A 23,732-nucleotide genomic window follows, 5' to 3' on the forward strand; every position below is an offset into this window, starting at 1 on the left:
TCATTGTGGGGGCTCAGTGATTAGGTTATATTTATTTCTCAGAGGTCTCAGTTTTATTCAAGTTGGTGTTTCTTTACTAGTTGTTTTCCTCAGGGAAGATAGAAAAAGGAACCAATTATAAATAAAATACTAGTTCAAGAATCAAATTTAATGTGTGAAAAGTGTGTGAGGGAGATGTGGGGGGTTGTTGCCGTAGGTGTGGTCAGTGATCTCAGTTAACTTCCTGCATCATTGATATTTTATTGAGTGCATGTGTATATGTTGATTCCTTGAAAGTTGAATAAATTAGTAGATGCTCTAAAGATTAAGGTATTAGAAAAGGTGTAAAAACTGTGTTAACAAATGTGCACTAGGAGGACATTTTTTTAAATGAAATAATGGGTTTTAGCTAAAAGTTACAGAAATTCTATTTTCTACTAATAGATAAATATTTTTGGTGTGAAATCTTTTATATTTGTCAAACTAATGTTTACTTTTGACTTGCATAAATTCCTTTTATAGTGAACTACATGTCTGAGCATTTCTAATGACTTTCATTTTTCTGCTTCAAACAACCAATACCAATTTTTAAAATAAAGTTTGATAGAAAAAGTATAATTTGAGATTTATTTTTATATATGATATTTATTTTTTGTAAATTAAAAGGATAAAATAATATTTTAAATAGGTCTCAAGATTTTAATTTTATGAAAGAAGAGTCTATACTTATTTTTTTCCTAGGATATGAACTTAAATTGTTTTAATGTTGTAAGTTTTCTCTATCTCATGCACCATCATATTTTCTATGCATAGTAGTATCTATTTCTGGACGCATCTTGGTTGAAAAATCCTTTGAACATTATGGGATTATTTTTTTATACTCATAGCCAAATCCCAAACCTAATTTTTTTTTTAATTCAAAATCTGCCTCATTCTATTCCTATCTCACACCCTAAGAAAATCAGGCCTAACTCACCTTTTATGTGCTTTTTTTTTTGACTGTTAATTTTCTCAAGTTGATTCTGTACATTGTCACTGTCTTGATCTTAAAATGTTCCTTTCATTTTGTTACTCAGGTATTTTCAGTCTTATTAATCTGTTTAATATTTTTTTAACCTCCATGCAAGTTGGTGTAGATTCAGAGATAAAAACCCCACAGGCCTGCCCCTAATGTTTTCACATTCTAATAGAGTAGAAAGTCAACCACAATACAGTAAGTGAAGTGCAGAGAATCATTTATTTACTCATTTGATAAATACATTTGTGCACTTATTGCTTGTTATATCTTGTGCTAGACTATAGAATGTGAAAGACATGGAATCTGCTAAATGCAAGCTTCATTTAGTTAGCAGGCAGAAATATAAACAGATATTTATAAATTTAGGAGTGTAATATAATTCTGGCTCTATGAAAAACACAAGGGAAGAATATCTGATTCCATTTGGCAGTTAGAGAAGGCTTCTTACATGGATAAACTCTGAATGAAGCCTTGAAGTTTCGAGAAAAACTAGGTGAAAAAGGAGAGAGGTGTGGGTAGAAACATCAGGAAAATGAGACAGGAAGAGTAAAGCACCGAGGTGTGGAACAGTTTGACTTCCTTGGGGGAAGGTATACAAGGGCTTGGTATTATTGGAGTATAAAGGTATAAGCAAGATATGGCAAGAGATGAAGCTAAAGAAGGTAGGTCTGAGCTCTATCCTGAGGGTCTTGAATTTCATGTTAAGGACATTTTTATCCTGAAGGTTGTGGGATATGTTGATGGGTTTTAAGACAAGGAGTAATATGGTTACATATACATTCATTCATTTAAATTCTTACATTTAAAAAATTATTTTTAACTGATACTTAAGAAGATTGAGTTTCAGATTGATCCATTTTGCAGCTGTATGGAGGATAGACTTGAGGGTAAAATTATTTAGAGGCTGTTGAACTACAAATGAGAGAGAGTGAAATAGGAGTGAAAGTGTAGGGATAATTAAGAAATATAGAGAGGATAAAATCAGAATGTGATTGGTTGGTAAAGGAGAGAACATGGATAGAAGGTTGGTGTTATCACTAAGAGAAAAAGAAGGAACAGTTTCAGTTGTTGACTTCAGGCAAGATTGGGAAATCAGTTTTGGATATTTTGTATTAGAAGTTCCTTATGAGACATCTGAGTGGAATTTTTCAAAAATTTGGTTGAGAAAAGTATAACCTATAGTGGCTAACCCAGATTGTCTGGGATCAAGTGTGACTTTGTCATTTAGTGGCTATATGTCTTTATGAAGTTATACTTAACCTCTCTGTAACTCAGTAACTCATCTGTAAATGTTGGTACTGGGGTTGATGTGAAGATTTAACCTTTTAGTATAAAATACTTTAGAATATTGTCAGGCTGTAATAAAAAGTCTTAAAGAATTATTAGCCATTCTTAAAATCATTGTCATGTTGGAATTTAGAAGATTAAAGCTATATAGCAGAAAACTAGAGTAGAGAAATATACTGGGATCAGATAATGAGGAGCTGTATGTATCACTTAAAAGTAGTATGAATTTTAGCCTAAATATAGCAGAAAACTTTTTTTAAGTGTGTGATATCTTAACCTCTGAAAGGGTTCTTTCCAAATAATTTATTATTTTTAGGTAGGTATGCTGCCACCAGGTGGTAAGTATGTGTTACTGTTGTACAAATGAAGCAATAAAACTATAATTTTTTTAAATGAACTATTGATTTGATTAAGATCGCTGAATATAAACAGTCTAATTCTGGTAGGACTTCTTTGTTTCAAAACAAAAACTAAGATTAGTTAAGATGAGGTAAGAGAGGGTTGTTGTAAAAATGCAGAGATTTCAGAGGAAGGACGGAGAAGTGTAGTAGGGCCTCAGAGAATCTGAAAAGCCATGGGAAATTGATGCCATTCTTGCCACCATTTCTTATCTTATTTCCATATTTTTGTATATTAACTTCCTTTATTTACATATCAGTTTGTGTATGAACAAAAATTATAGGATGAATTTCCCAACCTATGCTATATAGTGGAGTGGTTTCCCATTAAATACATTTTTAAAAATTTTTTTAAAAGGCAAAAAAATATATATAAACAGTGGAAGCAAATCTCATAAAATAAACCACTATCCAGTGGTTCCCAAATTTTGCTGTACACTCGAAGCTCCTGGTAAGCTTTTTAAAAATTCTTTTTACTGTTTAGAACACGCCCCATGCCAAAATCAGAAATATCATGGAAACCAAGTCTCACTATTTTAAAAAGATTTTCAAAGAGCAGAAAAGTTTAAAACCCATTGATAGAGCCACTTTGCATGATTTTGCAATACTTGAGTGATTATATATTATGACTTCTTATAAGCCAGGTACTTTACTTGGTGTGCTTCTGTAAGGATTATTTAATGCCAGAAGGAAAACTGGCTGTATTGGATATAGAGAAAAGTGTCTTGGGCTGCAATTTATCTTGTAGGATGATCATGTGTACTGTAATTTAGAGATCATTTTAGTGGCGTGGCTGTAATTACATGAGGATTAAGTTATGCACTAATTTTAGAATCCTTCATATAAGATATCTCTTCTCTATAACCTTTCTGGACAGCTCTGCTACTTCCTTGTTCTCTACTTTCAAGAGAAGAATCTGATTCACTTCTCTTATCAAAAGAGGGTGAAAACAGATGTTATGGATGGTAGGAGTTGTAAGTACTGGCCAGTTCCCTCAGAAGGAAGTTCTACATACTTTAAAAGTACTTCAGTGTTTCACCTACAGAAGAATGCATGGTAAATATATATATATATATGATTAAAACAAGTGAAAAAAAAGACCTCTACACCTATCACTTAGATTAAAAACATTCATGTACCAATGCATTAAAATCTTTATCTAATTCCACCCTTAGCACCTGAGCTAACTATAGTTCTGAATTTATCATCACCTTGCTTTTTATACCACATATGTGTACATAAACTATACTTAGTTTTCTGTTTTTGAACTTAATGGTTTCATTATGTGAAGTCTTCAGTGATTTTCCTTTTGTTCAATATCATTAGAGCATTTTCACTTCTGCAATAGTATTCCATTATAGAAATTTATCTCAATGTCCATTCTTATCAGTGAGCATTTAGGTCATGTCCAGTTTTGTTACTGTTACAAATACTACTACTGTGTTAGGTTTTGTCTGCAAGTGCCAAGGGTTTAGAGTCATATAGAAATCATGAGTCCTGTGAACACAGGACTTAGTCCTTGAGTACTAGAGAGTGTCTTTGAAAATGAGGTAGAAAGAGGGAGTGAAATCAAAAGCAACCTGGTGAGGCTGGGGTTGTAGCTCAGTAGTACAGCACCTGGCTAGCAGGTATGAGGCACTGGGTTTAGTCCTCAGCACCATATAAAAATAACTTAATAAAATGGGAATTGTGTTTATCTACAACTAAAAAATAAAAAATGAAAAAAGCAAAACTTGTATTTGTTAATATTATCTACATGGTTTCATTATATAAATCATCAAACAGACATCCCTGGGAACTATTGATGAACACTGGATACCCACTGACCATTAACATGGATCACTGAACTGAACAGATGTAGCAGTTCTTTTATTTTATTATTTTATTTTTTTTTAGTTGTAGATGAACACAATATCTTTATTTCCTGTGGTGGTGAGGATTAAACCCAGTGCCTCACACGTGCAAGGCAAGTGCTCTACCACTGAGCCAACCCCAGCCCAGTTCTTGTATTTTTGAGTTGATATTTCCTGCCAAAACTATATGCTTATCAGAAGGAATCATTTAAAACCTAGACTTAAAAATTAATAAATAATAAAATAGCCTGCATGACAATGAAATGAAGCAGAGGTAGGTGGTATCTGAATAACACTCTATTGGATGTGATTTCTAGTAGGTATATAGTTTTATTATTCTTTAAAATAATAGTTATTATTGAAGGTGGAATGGCAGTAGTGGGAGAAAACAGCCTGAGACATAAGCATACAAAGACTGAGTACACTATCCCAAGCAGCAATTGTAAATGATATTCTTGCTAGACATTTTCTATCAAGCATCTGAAATGAAACTCTCATATTGATTTGGATTGCCCTAGAGCCAGGAGTACTGGATTCAGTTGACTTCAGGCTAAAAAGAAAACACTCTTGTTTTCATCATAAACATAGGAACCGATGTGATAGTAAAATGAAATGAGACTCCAATATGAAACTGTAGCCACTGCTTTAGCATTTATCACTTTGTTCCTCACTTTGTCTTGGTATTCTAGTACTAATATAATTGTATTGATTCATGGAAGAAACTGAAAAGATTGTTTCATGACCTAAATTTTTTGTTGTGTATGTTTATATGTGCATATTAGATAGAGATCTCTCTGTGTGTGCATATATACTTACATGCATCTATATGTATAAAATAAGCAGATGTAAATGGAAAACATAGGCACCATAAAAAATAGTCATAGTAACACATGGAGCCATGATAATATTATCAGTGAATATTCCTTAAAGATATGTAGGGGTAGAAGGCAGTAAAGATCTTTCAAAGAAGAAAAAAATTACCTGTAGTCTCATAATCTACAAGTAAGTATTTTTAATAATTTGTTTTAATTTTTAATAGTTTGTTTCTATGCACAAATATATTTTAAAACTGCACTTGATTCATTCTATGCAGTTTTGTGCTCTTATTTTACCCAGCTTTATACTGAGAACATTTTCCCACATTAGAATTTTTTGAAAATATTTTTTGACAGCTGCATAACATTACATTGCATTAAGTAATATAGCCATGTGTAGCCCTGTACCTGAATGTATCGTCTTAGGGTTTTTTGTTTTTGTTTTTGGTTAAAGAAACTATGTAGGAGTTCTGAAGTTCTGAGAAATAATGCCTATAATTAATGCCTAGATGTGCCTCTTCCACAAAAATCAGTTTTTAAAAATTCAGCAGTTATTCAGAGCTTATATGTAGTCACTGTTCTAGACTTGGAGTGTATAATGATTGAATTTATTAAAAATCCCACCTTTCTGGAACTTTCTAGTAATTTGTTCTGAATGATACTTAATAACATGAGAACAAAATAATGTTTTGGAAATTTTATGTACTTAGATGTGATTCGTTCTGAACACTGAATCATTCCACTTTTTCTGTATCCTATACCATTTTTTAGTTGGGATTGTTTAGTAATAGCTATATATTGTTTGTTGACTTGTATTTTCAAGCAACAGTTTACAAATTTTCATAAGTAAAATGCTGGTTTCCTTAGAATTGCAGGTAAAGAAAGGAGAAAGGAAAGGAAATAATTGAAAAATTTTCTCAAAAAACCCCAAGACCTGGAGGCAAGTTTAAATGATCCTTCTAATGTATCTCTTCATTATACAGTTGAAGAAACTGAATTCTCCTTTTGTTAAGTGGCTTGTCCACTGTCACATAGCTAGTACTATATGACAGCCCAGCACTATATTATATGTAGTCCATATTGTTTTGAAATTCAAGAAGTATTTGGGTTGTGTGTATACCCAGGCCATGAAGTACACAAAATTAAGATGATTCCTTAAGCTACAGAATCTGTTTTCTTTTTAAACATGAAGGTGATTGCATTGAATGAGATTATAGGCTATAAATAGGTTTGGTCGCTCAATGATTTAAAGTCTTGTGGTCTTTTCCATTCTTGATTTCCTTAGTTTTATTTAGCACTATTTTTTTCTTACAGTTTTTTTTTTTTTGAACGGGGGGTGTGTCTTGCTGATTCTGAGGCTGACCCCAAACTCCTGCATTCAAGAGGTTCTTCTGCCTCATCCTCTCAAATAGCTGGGACTACAGGCATTCTACTAGGCCTGGTTTGTACCTTTTGGTTATTTTGGAAAATATGATTCAGAGCATCCTAAAATGTTGCTTTTATCTTTGCTCTCATTTGCCCTTCTTCAGCTGGTTTTTAGGTTAGTTGTTATGATCTTTTTGTTTCCATGGTTAGGCCACCAAAGTTTTTCTGTGATAGTTTATATACCTTCTTGTTTATCATCCATAAAGGAATATTAAAAAGGCTTAATGACAGCCCTGAAAAGAACAAATAGTCCCCATAATTAGAATTATTTGGGATTTCTTCCATTTTCTAGAGGAAAAACTTAAAAATCACTTTTTATAGTTATTTTTAAATACTATAGAGATTACCAGATTACATATTTTTGTAACATTCTCTTTGAGGTATGTGCATTTTCACGTTTGTTTTTCCTCTCGTCAAAAAACACTTGTCAGTTTGGCGATTTCATTTGTTCATGTCTTTAAAATTAATGTTCTAGGAATGTGAAATGAAAAAGGACCTAAAAATACATAGAAAGCAAATTAGTATAATGAAAGGTTGGATTTGGAGTCAGATACTCTAGTTCTGTTTTGTTTTGCTACTGATTATGATATTGATCAGGTAACATTGATTTTTTAAAATATTTTTTATTTCTACACAATACATTTATTTTATTTATTTACTTTTATGTGGTGCTGAGGGCCTCGCATGTGCTAGGCGAGCGCTCTACCGCTGAACCACAACCCCAGCCCCTAACAAATTGATTTTTATATATCAGTTTCTACATTTTTGTCTCAGTAAGATGTTTTCTGACCTCTCCCCACAGTCCCACAAATTGAGTTTCCATTGTATGCTGTCTTTAATGCATATACTTTCTCTTCAAAGCACTTTTTATAACTTGAATGTACATATTTCTTTATTTGTTTAATATTATCTTTCTGACTGGATTGCAATTCATGAGAGTTCATATATGTTATTTATCACTACATGCCCTGTCATAGCTCATGATAGGCAGTCAATAAGTATTTGTTAAATAACTGAACTATAAACTTACAACCTGACATAAATCCAATTTTTATGCTTTCCAGGCATAAAACTACAACACATCTCTTTTGGAAGGCCTTTTTAAAGAAAATTTAGGACAATACAGTTTCCTATAACACAATACACCTCTCTCTTCTCGCTGTCCATATATGTATATATGAAGGATTGTCAGGCTTAAGAAATTGTGCTTTAACCCTTATTTCTCACTCCATTTAATAATAGTTTGGCATTATACTGTGAAGTTCTACTTTTGAGACCGTGTGTTTCATTGATGTCTAGCACAGTGCCTGGCATGTAGTAAATAGTCAATGGGACACACAAAATCACACAAAAACAGACTTCAATTAGTCATTTATTTTTGAAGGAACATTATAAAAACTTGGCATGTTTTTATATATAACATTTTGAAAATGTATTGTTTTATTGAGAATGATCATTTATAAAATTATAAATATTGAGTTTAAGGAACTCAATATATTTATATTCAGTTGGTTATTCATGTTCTGGTCAAGATAAGACATTTACTTGTGATCTGGTCTACTTTTGAAAGATAAATATGTGAACATAATATCTTTCCAGTAAATCTTGCAACTATTTCTGTGACTACATCTGTTAACACTTTTATAATTGGCTTCCCTATGACAAACACAAATGGCTATAGTCTGAATTTTCAGCATGTTTTAGAATAAATGTTTTCTCAGTAATTTAAAGTGTATCATTTCAGTATCAGATGGTTATCTAATTGATTCAGATTTTTTTGCTTATCTGCTAGCTTGCCATTTTTCAAATTTAAAATAAAACTAAATAGCTATAAATAATTGAATACATGATACGATTTTATTCCTTTCACATTTTGATAAAACAGTAGTCTTGCCAGAAAGCTATTGTGGATATTATTTTTATGAGAAACTTTTTGTTCTGTTTTGGTTTTCTTGGTGGAGGAGGGAGGTTATAGTGAGAAGGATTCTTTTTATGTTCTTATTCATTTATTAGCCATTTTTGTAGTTGGTCTATTTAATAGTTACAGTAATTCTAATCATATATTTCCTCTTTTTAAGGAACAAAGAAATTTACTTAGTCTCATTCTTTTATCTTTCACCTCTTAAGAGTGATTCAAGTAATTTGAAAATTGTTCATTTTAATTTTGAAACCATGGAACATTTTAATAAAGTAGAATTAGATATGCCTTTTATATGCTCTTGCTTAGTGTGGTGACTTTTCAATTAAAAATAAATTATCCTTTTAAAAAATTCAACATAGGGGCTGGGGATGTGGCTCAGGCGGTAGCGTGCTTGCCTGGCATGCGTGTGGCCGGTTCGATCCTCAACACCACATACAAAGATGTTGTGTCTGCCTATAACTAAAAAATAAATATTAAAATTCTCTCTCTCTCTCTCTCTCTCTCTCTCTCACACACACACACACACACACTCTCTCTCTCTCTCTCTCTTTTATAAAAAATAGATAAAAAATTCAACATATATTTATTTAATATTGCTCTAGGCTTTTAATATATAGAAGTAGGGAGGAAAAAAAGTCCTTGCCCTCATGGGGTTTACCTTCTGGTTAATTTTTCTGAAAAAATAATATGACTCATAATGAATATTATAGGCCTAGAACAGTATCTTTTTAATTATGTCTGTAGAAGTGATTCATTCTAAATACTATAATGGAACTATTTCTACTTTTTATTCCATATCTGTGTGCTACTCTTTGCATTTACTAACAGATATTCTTATTTTGGAGGGTTTTTGTTGTTGTTTAAATCAAACTTTCCATTCTTTATTTATTTATCTTTCATTTTGTGCTGACAGTTGAACCTGGGCCCTGTGTGCATGCTAGGCAAGCACTCTGCCACTGAACCACATCCCCAGACCTAAGTCATTCTTTCTATAATGCAAAGTTAATAATTTTTTTCCTTTGTTATATATTTGACATTTGAATAAATATTAGATATAAATTATTGATATAATCTGACACTTGGAATTTTAAGCAAAATCTTCATCTTTGCCTTGATAAATTTTGCTGACTAAATATATTCTAATGCAGAAACATGATATTTCAAGAAGTTTCTGAAATTGAGTATAAATATTATAAATGTCATTATTAGTATTTATTTTTTGGCATTGCATTCTCTCTAAGGGATGTTTTTAAATAATGCTCCTGGATTTCTGATTCTATTTATAGATAAAGTATTTGCCAATATTCTAGTTAGTTTATTTTTAAGAATGATCTGCTAAGCTCCAAGTAGTTCAAGTACATTCCAGCAGCTTAATAATGTGCAAATAGAGGCAACTGGTCTTTCACCTGTTCCTCAATGCACTGGGTAGTTACTAAATAACTGGGAAAAAATGTTAAATGTGAAATATTTTTATACTTTGTAAGTATAATCATGAGCTATTTTTGACTTATGAATTAAATATCTTCATTAAGGGAATAGGACATGTTTATATGCTTTTCTTCATCTACAGCAGATAATTTAAGTATAAAATGTTATTTATAAATAATGTATTTGCCACATATTTTGATAGTAACATTAGCAAGATTGCTTTAATACTTTAGATAATAAGAAATTTATTTGCTGTCTTTGTAATTGATCAGGTTAATAGTTATGGTAATTCTAAGCATATATTTCCTCTTTTTAAGGCAGAAAGGAACTTACATGTGTTTTTTTTTTTTCTCTTAAGAGTGATTCAGGAGCTCAAATTAAATTTAAGAAGTCTTTGTCAGTAGTTTCTTTATATAAAAATCAGAAAACTTACTGTATTTAAAAAAATACAGTAATAGCTCAGCAATAGATCCTTTGCCTAGCACGTACAAGGCAGTGGGTTTGATCCTCAGTACTACATAAAAATAAATAAAATAAAGGTATTGTGTCCATCAAAAAAATTTTTAAGAATAAATAAATAAAATGTAAGTGAGCAATAGGAAAAATACCTGTAATCTGAACTCCAAATGTAAACAAAAGTTGTTAAGGTTGTAGTTTTCCAGAATTTACCTATGCCTATGAATATAATGACATTTAAATTCATACTGGATATAATCATTGAAAGCTATGAGCCTGAGACTTGCCTTATCTTTTTAAAAATGAAGTGTAATTTTCCTTTCATGAAAAGAAATAGATATGCAACAATACTACTTTATACCTGCTATTATATCACAAAGTCTTTAATAGCAATTGCTTGCATTGGTATTTTTAATATAAGTTCACCATAATTAGTCTAGTGTTACCTCTGGTATATAATGTGTACTTTTGATTTTAGGTGGTAAGAAAATATTTTAGGTCTTAAAAAACTTTGGATAGCATTGTAAGAAAGTTTTTACCTTTTTCAGTTTTCTTTCTGCTTATGATAACGAAAATCTGTTTGATGCTTATCTTTAACAGTCTTTTATTTTGTCCATTGTTTTCATAGCCTTCAGCAACCTCTAACTAAAATTTCAATAATAGATTTATCATTTCTTTTATTTTCAACTTATCTCTTAAAAGAAATAACAAGTGATATTAACTTTCAATTTATGCCAGAGATTACATCTCCTTTTAAAATAAATTTAAAGAAAATACACTGTTTAAAATATATTAAGTAAATGATAATGTATCGATGACTAGGGTTTGGTACAAATTCTGATGATGACAGACAAATGATAAAACACTGCTGTTTAAAATTTTAAGTTACTTGTAAGTTTCCCCCACTATAAATATGGCTGCAGTGAGCATTTGTATAGTTAATAGGCTAATTATCTTTTTTGTATAAAAAATAATTATAGACGATATCTTTGGTATAAAGTAGTAGAACAGAACAAGTGTGTTTGGAGCTCCTTGTTTTTGTGTGTATTTTCATATAATCTTAAATCCAGAGATTATACTGCGAATGAGAGTCCCTCTATTCCCCTCTTCTAGTTATAGAATAGTTATTCCCCTAACTCAGCTAATTTCCTCTTCTTTAGACTTGACATGTTCATTTCTTACCCCTCAATATTTAATAAGTTCATTCACAAGTACCTAGTTTTACAAACTTTACAACCCAAATATTCAATCCAATAGTTATTCTGAAACTGTGAAGTCATCCATGTTATTATCATCATTTTAATTTGGTGATAATTTGATCTTTTAAAGAAAGTGATCCCAAAGAAAAATTATCATTGATATTAATGATACTTTTTTCCTGTAGCTTGCCCAGTTTCGACAAAGAAGAGCTCGATTGGATGGACAAAACCCTCATAAGAAGCCAAAAAAGAAGAAAACCTCAAGCAGTAAAAATGATGTTCATGGCTTGAATATTGATCAATCAAAGAGTGAGGAGACGTTCATAAATAGTTCTCAGGGTGTTGGATCGGCTGTGATGCCTGAATCCACAATAATGAGAACTCTAAACAATGAAGAAATGCTTAAGCATGAGCAGGTCTTTTGTGTTGATGTAAGTATTCATCCAGATTTTAAAACATTCTACCTCTAACTAGAAAGTACTGGCAGTGAAAAGTCATTAGCATCCACCTGAGGGAAGCTTGACAAAGTCATTGACTTTTTAGCATCAAGAACTGATGATTCTTTTAAAGAACTTGAACTTTTCTGATGGCATGTTAAGGATTCAGTTTTATTTAAAAGAGTTACATGAATTAGAGGAATGGTGTCTTTGATGCTTTTGGCTTACAGATGACATCTACTATATATGTAAAAGTTCTTGGTACTTTTGTATTTATAACAATGCCTTGTGATAAATTTTATATGCATTATTATAAGTCATTGTAATTCATAATGAAATGAAATTTTTAAAGATTTGGATAATTTTTACCAGTTTTTTACTAGTATTTTTGTGAATTTTCTATCATTGTTACTAACAGCAACGTCTTAGTAAAGCAGGATTTTTTTTTTTTTGTAAAGTATGATATTTAGCAGGGGAAAAATGTCATAATTGTAGTCATGTTTTACTTTTGTTTTAGCCGGAAAGTGAGATTTCAACCACAGCAGATGATTACTCTTCGGAGGTAAGACTTAACATATCCCAATTAAAAACGTCATAGATAAAATTGATATTTTTTTGAAATTATTGATTGTTGGTACTTTATTTCTTATAAATTTATATGCTTCTGTATATATTTAATATAACTTAACATAATATAATATAAATGGATTGAAAAACTGAAAATTATATTTTACTGCTGTATCTTTTTCCAGTGGTTAGCTAAAGTCTTACTGTTTGAATTGCTTAATCCTTAATTATATAGCAGCCCTATTTTGGTTTTTAGGAAAGTGAGTCTGCATTTCTAGGACCCATGACCATTTTAAGATAGCCATTTAGCACAGTAAAAATTTTATAATTTAGTATGATTTTTTTTTTTATTGTTGGTCGTTCAAAACATTACATAGTTCTTAATACATCATATTTCACAGTTTGATTCAAGTGGGTTATGAACTCCCAATTTTACCCCGTATACAGATTGCTGTATCACATCAGTTACCCTTCCATTGATTGACATATTGCCTTTCTCTTGTCTGATGTATTCTGCTGTCTGTCCTATTCTCTACTATCCCCCCTCCCCTCCCCTCCCCTCCCCTCCCCTCCCTTCCCCTTTTCTCTCTCTACCCCTTCTACTGTAAATCATTTCTTCCATTTGTATTATCTTGTCTTACCCCTCCTTTCCTCTTACATGTCATTTTTGTATAACCCTGAGGATCGCCTTCCATTACCATGCGATTTCCCTTCTCACTCCCTTTCCCTCCCACCTCTCATCCCTGTTTAATGTAAATCTTCTTCTCAAGCTCTTCGTCCCTACCCTGTCCTTGTTTACTCCCCTTATATCAAAGGAGTCATTTGGTATTTGTTTTTTAAAGATTGACTAGCTTCACTTAGCATAATCTGCTCTAATGCCATCCATTTCCCTCCAAATTCTATGATTTTGTCATTTTTTAATGCAGAATAATACTCCATAGTATATAAATGCCACATATTTTTTATCCATTCATCTATTGAAGGGCATCTAGGCTGGTTCCACAGTCTTGCTATCGTGAATTGAGCTGCTATGAACATCGATGTTGCAGTGTCCCTGTAGCATGCTCTTGTTAGGGCTTTAGGGAATAGACCGAGAAGGGGAATAGCTGGGTCGAATGGTGGTTCCATTCCCAGCTTTCCGAGAAATCTCCATACTGCTTTCCAAATTGGCTGCACTAATAGTATGATTTTTATAGTAATGCTTTTTACAAATGTTTGAATACTAGATATATATATATATATATATATATATATATATATATATATATATATAATGTGTTTATTGGAATTAATGTTACTGTAGTGTTGTGTGTGTACGTGTGTGTTACTGGGCATTGAACTCAGGGCCTTGTACATGGCTAGGAAAGCACTTTATCATCAAGCTACATTCCCAGCCCTTTTTCAGTTTTATTTTAAGATAGATTCTCACTAAGTTGCCCAGGCTATCTTTGAACTTGTGATCCTCCTGTCTCATCTTCCTGAGAAGATGGGATTGACGGTGTGCATCACCATGCCTGACAATGATGATTTTTATTTTAGGTGATAAACTGTAAAATAGGCATTGGTCTCTTAAGAAATACCTGCCTTCTTTATATGTTTGCAATAAGTATCACTTTGTTATCTTATTCTTTTTAGATATGATTGTCATTTCTTTGCTCCCAAATTTAGAGTACATGGAAAATTATTCTTTACTCTGAATGTTTAAGCAACTTAGTATATTTCATAAGTCTGAATTTATTGTAGGCTTCTAATAGAAAAGCTAGGTTCTTTTTTTTTAAGAGAGTGAGAGAGAGAGAGAGAGAGAGAGAGAGAGAGAGAGAGAGAGAGAGAGAATGAATATGAATCTTTTTTGTAGATGGACACAACATGATGCCTTTATTTTATTATTTTTTTTAATGTGGTCCTGAGAATCAAACCAGTTCCCGCCCATGCTAGGCGAGCGCTCTACCACTGAGCCACAATCCCAGCTTGAAAAACTTGTTCTTAAATTAACATATTACAGTTTTTATTTTTGTTGTTTTGGTATGGGTGTGTGTTTGTTACTGGGGATTAAACCCAGGGGTGCTCTACCACTGAGCTACATTCCCAGCTGTTTTTATTTGAAACTGACTTGCTAAATTGCTCAGGCTAGCCTTGTACTTGCAAACCAGAATTATCTCAACTTTATCCATGGTGTGGTTGACTCTGAGGACCTGCCTCTGAACATCTCCCAAGAAAATGCTCCAGCAGAGCAAAATCTTGAAAGTCATTCACAAAGACATTGTTAAAATTTGCCTTGAGCTGACACAAAATAAAGAAAACTACAGGAAAAAAAAAATGTCAGAGGCATTCTCTAAAACTCTCTAAAACCTGGAAGCTCTGAGGACTCCCAATAACTACTGATGCCTTTCTGAGCTGCTTGACTATCATACCTCCCAGTCTGGAGGTGAGATCACTTTTCTGTCAAAAATATCTGTTGCCTGAAGGAGACTCAGGTCTCATCACTGATGAGAGCAAAGATCAGATAGCAACTCTGCTTTTGTGGAGGGGAGAAACAGGGCTTTCAGGTTGTGTATTGGTGAGTTTTGCATGCTGTAGCTTGGGGAATTTGGTGGGAAGGCCTGCAACTAACTAAAGATGAGGATGAGAAGAATGAAATGGAGGAGAGTGAGGTGAAGTTTGAGAACTGTTCTGCAAACTTATGAAAGAAATCTTAGATAAGAAGTTGAGAATCTTAATTATGAAGGTTGTGACAATCTCCAAGGCTGTCTTCAACCTGCTGCATTGTGACTAGCACTCAGGGCTGAACAGCGAACTCAGAGCAGATCATAACAGTCCTGGCACTTCAAGACAACTCTACAATGGGCAACATGATGGCCAGAAAGTACTTGGAGATAGATCCTAACCAACTCATTGTGGGGCATTATAAATAAGTTTAAACTGAATTAGAGGAGAACTAACTGAATATTTGCTATAGAGGTATTAGATATAATTATTATACTGGGTAAATAATTTATGTAATACTGATAATATGATATTTGACATGATCTTTGATGGATATTTACAAATATTCATTTTATTACACTGTTACTTCAAAATAGAAATTTTAGTGTGTACTAAAATCAGAATGTGTCATTTCTGAGTCATGAAAAACTAATTGAAATTTAGAAGTATTATAATTTGAAAATTATCACAAGTGACTTTATATCTAGAATTAGTATTCCTACATTCTTGTGGTTTTTCACCAATTGTAATAATGTGTTAACAAAAGTTGTTTTTTTGCCTTCCCTTTAGCTTTATTTCTCAGAGATTATTCTTAGAATAAAAGTAGAGCAATCAAACTGATTTTTTAAAAGGTTCTTAGTTAGGACCCTCCCCCCCCCCGCTTTTATTTGGCAATTGTGGGTATTGGGCCTTGCACATGCTAGGCAGATGCTCTACAACTAGGCTACATCTTCAGTCCTAGGATTTTTACTTTTTAAAGTGTCATGGCTCATATAGACTTAATCCTAACTCTAGACATTCTGACTAGTCTGACCTACATATTTCAGTGTTAACAATTTCATTCTCCTGGGTTCTATTAACATAGAATTGTGAAGACTTAAGATATGGGCAGGAATGTGGGAAGGAATGAAGTTGGTTTTTGTACTCTTAGTGGTAAAAAGGCAATTAAATGATTAATTGATAAAAAATTAATTTCCCACTCGATAAACCCTATATACATATTCTATCATCCTCCTTTCTCTTACTACAAAATATCTGTACTACAGACAAGTGGTGATATGTTAAAGAAAACCCCCACATCTGTCTGGATTGGCATGACTAGCAGTAGTACTATCCCCAGAGGAAAGTTCTTAGGGGAGTGTTCTTTACCTCTTTATTTCCCTTGGCTTGCTTACTAGTCTTTAATAAAATTTATTACCAGTAAATGGTTTTATTTGAAAATAAATAGGGCTTAATTTTAAAAATATATTTAGCTAATTTTAAGGAAGCATTTTGTAAAAGAAGATCTAGTAACTTGAAGCTTTTAGTTATCTTTCTGAAGACTAAATAGGAACTGCACTTAGAGCTTCAGTTACCTAAATGAAAGTGTCTTTTGCATTGTAAGAACTTAGATGTTTGAGGAATGATTGACATTTGATATGCCTCTTAGATACTTCAGTTAAATATAATCACCATATTTGTTTTGCTATTAAGGCATTTTCCCTAGATGTAAAAGATACACAGTTAGTAGAAATATTATTGTTAGGTAAATAAAATTTGGTCTATTATAATATATCAGGAAATTGTTTTTATACAGGTAAATGATTGCTGTAATGTGGTGAAAACAGGAAAGCCTACCAATTTATTAATGGTACAGTATATAAAACTACTCATGATACTAATGATTTTTATTATTTAAAACCATTTGACTTACTAACCAAGCTTTCTCCTGTATGTAATTCTTTCTGTATGTGATTTCTAAAAGTTACTAGATCTTCTTTACTGCTTAACAAAACAAAGTTACCTCATTTTCATTATAACATGGAATTAGAACAAAATTTGCAGGTATGCTGTTTAGGTGCTTTTAAGGTAATATCACATTAATAGCAAACCAGATTGCCATAGAAGTGAACTTCAAAGTGAAGAGTGATGTTTTAAAATGGATTTTGCTATGGAATTCAATATTCAAATTCCCCTCTCAGGAATGTTGCTAGTACTGAATTATTAAAAATATTGGATTGATTTAGGAAGAAGAATTTGGTGTCGTTGATTCTTATTCTGAACAAGGCGCACACTATAGTGAGACTCACCTAGAGTTGATAGAAAACGAATTAGTTGGGAAACCCGAACATGAGCCTGAAGAACTGAACAGAGAACTGGATGAAATGAGGGCCACCTATGGGACTGAAGGATTGCATCAGGTACATTTACCTTCTGTGGCCTTTGTTTGCTACTCACAAAAACAAAAACAGGAAAAATTTTTAAAATATTTATTTTTTAGATTTTTTTTTAGGTAGACACAGTATCTTTATTTTACATTATGTGGTGCTGAGAATCGAACCCAGTGCCTCACACATGCTACGCAAGGCACTACCACTTGAGCCACATCCCCAGCCCTCCAGGAAATTTTAATGATAGTTTATGTATTTAATGAGAATTATAGGTGTTAACTTAAGATTATCTCATTCACGAGAAAAATGGGGTTCTTGCACATAGTATTAAGAATCCCATTTTACAACTAGAATTCAACTAATAGAGGTAACATGTATGTTACTTTGTTTATTTAACTTAATAAGATAGAGTAAACTAACTTTAGTGATTTCAGGATAGATGTTTTTCTAATGAGCCTGAAAGAAAATTGTGGTATAAATCACATTTTTTAAAAAATGATGACTTAAACCCATTAAGAATATTAGCAAGTCCCTGTAAATATTCTCTGCAGTTAGAGTGACATCTCTTGTATTAAGTAATCAGTTATGAACTCAAGATGAAAATGGGACATTAATGAGGATGACAGAATAGATTTCAGTTACATCCTCTCCAAAAACAAGTTGGTGGTGTTGCCTGGTAACAGATTGGGGGAGCTCCCCAATAAAAAGGCATTTGCTTCTAGAATTAGATATATAGAAAAGCCAGAACAAGTGAAAATTTTTTGCATGTGCACATTAATTTCTTTGAGATTGATTTGGAAGTAAAACAAATTTCTTAAAGCTCATAGCTTTCAAATGTGGGAGATAGCATATAAATTGTAAGAATTCCACTAATGTGTTTTGAATCTCATATTTTTTTAAAAAGTTGCTTGTAATAATGATAATCAGTTTTATGTAAAATATAAGCCTAGAATGTAATTCTTTTCACTGATTTCCTTTAGTTACAAGAATTTGAAGCAGCAGTTAAACAAAGAGATGGTATTATCACACAGCTCACCGCCAATTTACAACAGGCAAGAAGGAAAAGGGATGAAACGGTGAGAGAATTTTTAAAGTTGACGGAGCAAAGTCAAAAATTGCAGATTCAATTCCAACAAGTAAGTATTACAAGTAGAATGAGACTTACTCGATTTTTATAACAAATTTTTAAATTTTTTCACTTTCTAGAACAAATCTGTTATAAAGCCATTTGTTTATTCGTACTGGAAAAACTAGTGAATAAGTGTTATGTTAATCAAGAATTTAATTTATACTTCTTGGGTAGTTTCTTGCTGTTGTTTTCTTTGTACTTCTTCCCTGTCTCTATTTAAAAATTCTACAAAGTCTTATCAGGTGTATTTTTGCAGAAATTAACCTGCAGTTACACCCTACTTTTTCCAACCCTGATATGGTTTTATGTTAATTAGGTTCTCAATTATAACTAGACTGACAACTGGATATATTCCATTTATCTTTAGTTGGAACTATAATCTAAATGCATTAAACAAAAGGGAGGAATTTAAGGTTAGAATCCAGGCTTGTTTATAGAACTTAAGGGCAGAAATACAATCAGAACTCTGAGAGAAATTGGAACTAGAGTTTGAAAAGTCATCAGAAATCCAGGAAGAACTTTCAGTCCGCATTTTTCTCTGCCTGTCTGCCTGTCTTATTTCTCCTATTTTCTCAGCTTTATAATGTGAAAGGTAAATTCTTTGGCTCATTACCCAAAGTGCACATTACCTATCAGCATGTTGACAGCATGGAAACTTGTTGACTGAGATTGTAAGCCTATGAAGTGAGCATAGTTTCCAGAGAACCCCTGTGGGCTGAGGGTACGATAAAGTGTCACTTCACAATTTAATATTTTGAGGTTTCTTTCTATTTTCAAGTTACAGGCTAGTGAAACTCTACGAAACAGCACTCACAGTAACACAGCTGCGGATTTACTGCAAGCCAAACAACAGATTCTCACTCATCAACAACAGCTTGAAGAACAAGACCATCTATTAGAAGATTATCAAAAAAATAAAGAAGACTTCAAAATGCAAATTAATTTCTTACAAGAGAAAATTAAAGTATATGAAATGGTATGTGTATCTTAAGGAAGCAGCTTTGTAGTTAACTTTAAAGTTTTTAATGGAGGTGTTTATCTTTTTTTATGCATATGCACCACAAAATTTCATAATTGAGACAAACTCTTTGAGTATATAAAATAATATATTTCAAAAGCATTGAGGATTTCGTAGTAATAGTTTTAAAGATGATACTACTCATTACTTTGCTCCTTAAAAGTGATCTGCCTATGTTAAACTGAAGTCTCATGAGAATCTATTTTTATAACTAGGATTTCTATCCTTTTTCCCCCCAACTAAATTTATTTCTTCTTATTTTAGCCATGATTATAAAATTCTGAAAAAGAAATTTTGTAAATTTAAACTAGAAAAAAATGTGGTTGATTCTTTTTATTCACTTGAGTTATATTCCAGTTTGGGGAAATTATTTAGTCAATAAGTGCTCCTGATAGGAAATGTATCACATGGATTGTAATCTTTAATCTTAAAAACAATTCATGCTAGTAGATTCCATTTTTTGTTTGTTTGTTTTTTGAGAAGTTGAAGTTTAGATGTGATTTGCCTGAAGCTACCCCATTAACAGGTGCCAGAGTTGAGATTCTGAGCTCCTTGCACTACACTGCACTCTGATCCTTGCCATCTCTGTCCTCTTTTTTTCTCTATGAGAGCTGAAACAAGGCAGTGTGATCACCGTGTTTGAATGTAGCTGAACATCATTTTACAGTGACTCAAATTTCTTGCCATCACTCTGTGCGTGTCTACAAATGTCTATGAAAGCACCATTGGTATGGATTTGTGGGTTTCAAATAAATTTGAGCAAGTAGGCAAATACAGAATCTGTGAATAATGAAGATGGAGAATACATATAATACAGCATATTTTATAAACTTAGAAGATTCTACAGAAAATTGAGAAATTACCAAGAAAAGAATATTGTTTGGATAACAAAAGCATTAACTAGCATTTATTAACTACTTACTCTATAACAGGCAGTATTCAAAGCCTCTTACACATATTAATGCATTGAATCATCACTACAACCCTATGAGATAAGGGTACCTTTATCATTTACATTTTACAAATGATGGTACCAAGACATGAAGGAAATAATCCAGGTGCAGAAGTGATGTATTGATAGAGCCAGATTTCAAAGCTCAGTTATCTGACTCCAGAGACTCCTCTTTGAAAAATAGGAAATGTACAAATTAAAATTATGAGAAGGGCATGCTTTTCAACTAAGGTAATTTAAAGATTATGCAAGTGTTTACAGAATACCTATTATGTAGTAACCCTTGCAAAAGATATATGATGAACCTTAAGATGTCCCCTTTCTTCACCGAACCCATGGAGAGGTGTGGCATGTACACAAGTTACCACAAAATAAAAAGTAAGTGCAGGTAACAAGTGTTACGAATGTTTTGACTAGGTCTGTTTTATGAGGAAAAGATTCAGGGTAGACATCAGCAGGGAGGTAATATTTGAGATAGATCTATAAATTGGAATAATGTGGTATTTATATTTTGTTTACCCATAAATTGGTATAATATATGGAACATAATAGCTATTCAATACCTATTTGGTAATCAAGAGAATCGTTTATGAATTCATGACAAATAGAGATAGGCAGGATATTCTTTGGGGGGTGTGGAGTGGGCATAAAGACGCAGGCTGAAATGTTGAAAATGTATAGGGAGCAAAAAATAATTTACTTAGAAAGCAATAGGCTTTGGAAGTGTCTTTCTGGAGGGTAAGAGTAGAAAGATAATCGAGGCCTAGGTTGAAAGTGCCCAGATCTAGGATTTTATTATCTCTTATTGTCACTAGGCAGTATAATTTCAGATTATCTAAAATTTATGTAATTCATTTTAGTAATGAAAATAAACTGTTTATTTGAATGTTAGCAACAATACTTTTATTGTTCTTATTATTATTATATTTTAATTTCTCAGTTTTCAAAAAATTTAATCCCTTTGAACAAGTAGTTCTGTCAGAGCAGCTGAAGTAACTATATTGATGGTCAAAGGCTCATTATCCTAATCCTCCAAACCTCCTGTGTTATAGTAGTCACAAACAGGAAGTATATTATTCCCCACTCTTTCAGGTGTAGTTCTAAAAATAGAGGATTACATCCTTGACTGAAGGGCTGTCAGTTTTGTAACATAGAACAAGTAATTGAAAACCATGTAATTTGAAAAAAGCTAAACAAAGAAAACTGTGAATTTGTGGTGTTTAATAGTTGAATGAAGAATTCTGGTTAGTTATTTATTAATCATGTTAGGTGTTGGACAGTGTTGAATTAAGTTTTCTTTTATGAGGAGTGTTCCTTTCATCTTATAGAAAATCAAGAAATAAAATTATAACAGATTTTTATATCAACGTTAACATTTTTCAAAACTAGTTATTATTTAACAGTTTAGCTAAAATTGACCATCATGAACTTACTTTACTTTTTAAAAAATTTTTTTAGTTGTAGATGGACACGATATCTTTATGTATTCATTTATTTTTATGTGGTGCTGAAAATTGAACCCAGTGCCTCACGCGTGTAAGGCAAACACTCTACCTCTGAGACCCAGCCACAGTACTGATTTTACATTTTATATAGGTTCCAAATGATTTATAAATTTCTTTCTAGTATATGAATATATTTGTATAAAGTTCAGTAAAAATAAAATACCTTAATTATTTTATTTTAGCCTCAAACACGTTCTGGGAGATAGAGGAAGTTTATCTTTATTGTACAGATAGAAATACCAGAATTAACAGATTTACTAATGTTGCATTCTAGTGTAGAAATTAAGAAGGCTCAGCACTTGGTAATAACATATGATGTAATTGGAAAAGGAATATGTGACACTAAGACAACAGCTCATAGTCTCACTCAAGAGGCTGCACAAGATAACCTTGGTTTATGTAGTGCAAAATTTGGCCTTTATTTGTTAGGCTCAGAAGTCATATTTTTTTTTCTTGAGCTATATCAGAGGTGAATTAGTTCAAGAGGTTAATGTTTAAGTCTAAATATAAGACTGTGAATTTACAATGAGAAGTAATTATCACAAACTTCAGATTTTAAGCTCATTGGATTTTATTTTTCTTTCTATGGACAGATGAATTTTAAAAGCCAGGTAATAATTTAAAAAGTTGTTTATTAAGTATTAGATGAAGGGGTGTTGGAGGAATCAGATGTTCAGTGGCATGAGGTTGAGATAACCTGTTACATCCATCTCAGAGTTGTAATGTTCATGTCTGTAGACTAAACTCCTTAAATGCTCCTTGCTGTAACTCCCAACATTGTTTTCTGCATTAAGTATGGTTTTTCGAGAGGGATCAGACTTCTCAAAGGTTGACAGTGTGTTGGTCTTCTTCCAAGAACTATACTCAATTGATCAATGCCTACATTTTCTTAGTACATTCATTCTAGGCGCCTAGAAGTCCTGTTTGGCAAGGACTCGTGTCTCCTTAAGATAACTTTACTTCCTTACCCATATTTTCATCAGTTATATGGATTTCACTTATTTCCTTGGCTTTGGGACTACAGCTCTTAACTGTTTAATAAATATGCGTTAATATGTCTTGTCTTAGCCTAATCTCCAGTTCCAAAATTGAGTCCCCAGATAGGAACTGGGGAAAATTATCTGATAGTCTTTTATATTTCTGTTTGAACTGTGGGTCTAAGCCCAAGTTGGTATGCCATAAATATACAGTAGTGGTCTTAGGTGTCACTTGATGTTCAGTCACTTAAGCATTGCATATCCCTAAATTTCTAACTCACTTGTTAGCCTAATCTCCAATTCCAAAATTGAGTACCCAGATAGGAACTGGGGAAAATTATCTGATAGTCTTTTATATTTCTGTTCGAACTGTGGGTCTAAGCCCAGGTTGGTATGCCGTAAATATACAGTAGTGGTCTTAGGTGTCACTTGATGTTCAGTCACTTAAGCATTGCATATCCCTAAATTTCTGATTCACTTAAAACAACAGGAATGAAGTTAAGGAAGACTTAAAG

General features: G+C 32.4%; 1 protein-coding gene across 1 annotated transcript in view; it reads left to right on the plus strand.

Annotated features, from left to right (window-relative positions):
• Positions 1 to 23,732, plus strand: part of LOC144253892 (A-kinase anchor protein 9-like) — a 110,443-nt gene that overhangs the window by 8,046 nt on the left and 78,665 nt on the right. The window contains exons 2-7 of the mRNA XM_077796552.1: positions 11,965 to 12,210; positions 12,734 to 12,778; positions 17,063 to 17,116; positions 17,493 to 17,666; positions 18,617 to 18,772; positions 19,544 to 19,741. Of these exons, the coding sequence (XP_077652678.1) occupies positions 11,965 to 12,210; positions 12,734 to 12,778; positions 17,063 to 17,116; positions 17,493 to 17,666; positions 18,617 to 18,772; positions 19,544 to 19,741 (873 nt within the window). The remainder of the gene's footprint in view (positions 1 to 11,964; positions 12,211 to 12,733; positions 12,779 to 17,062; positions 17,117 to 17,492; positions 17,667 to 18,616; positions 18,773 to 19,543; positions 19,742 to 23,732) is intronic.

Source organism: Urocitellus parryii, chromosome 3, assembly GCF_045843805.1.
Source record: "Urocitellus parryii isolate mUroPar1 chromosome 3, mUroPar1.hap1, whole genome shotgun sequence".
NCBI lineage: Eukaryota > Metazoa > Chordata > Mammalia > Rodentia > Sciuridae > Urocitellus > Urocitellus parryii.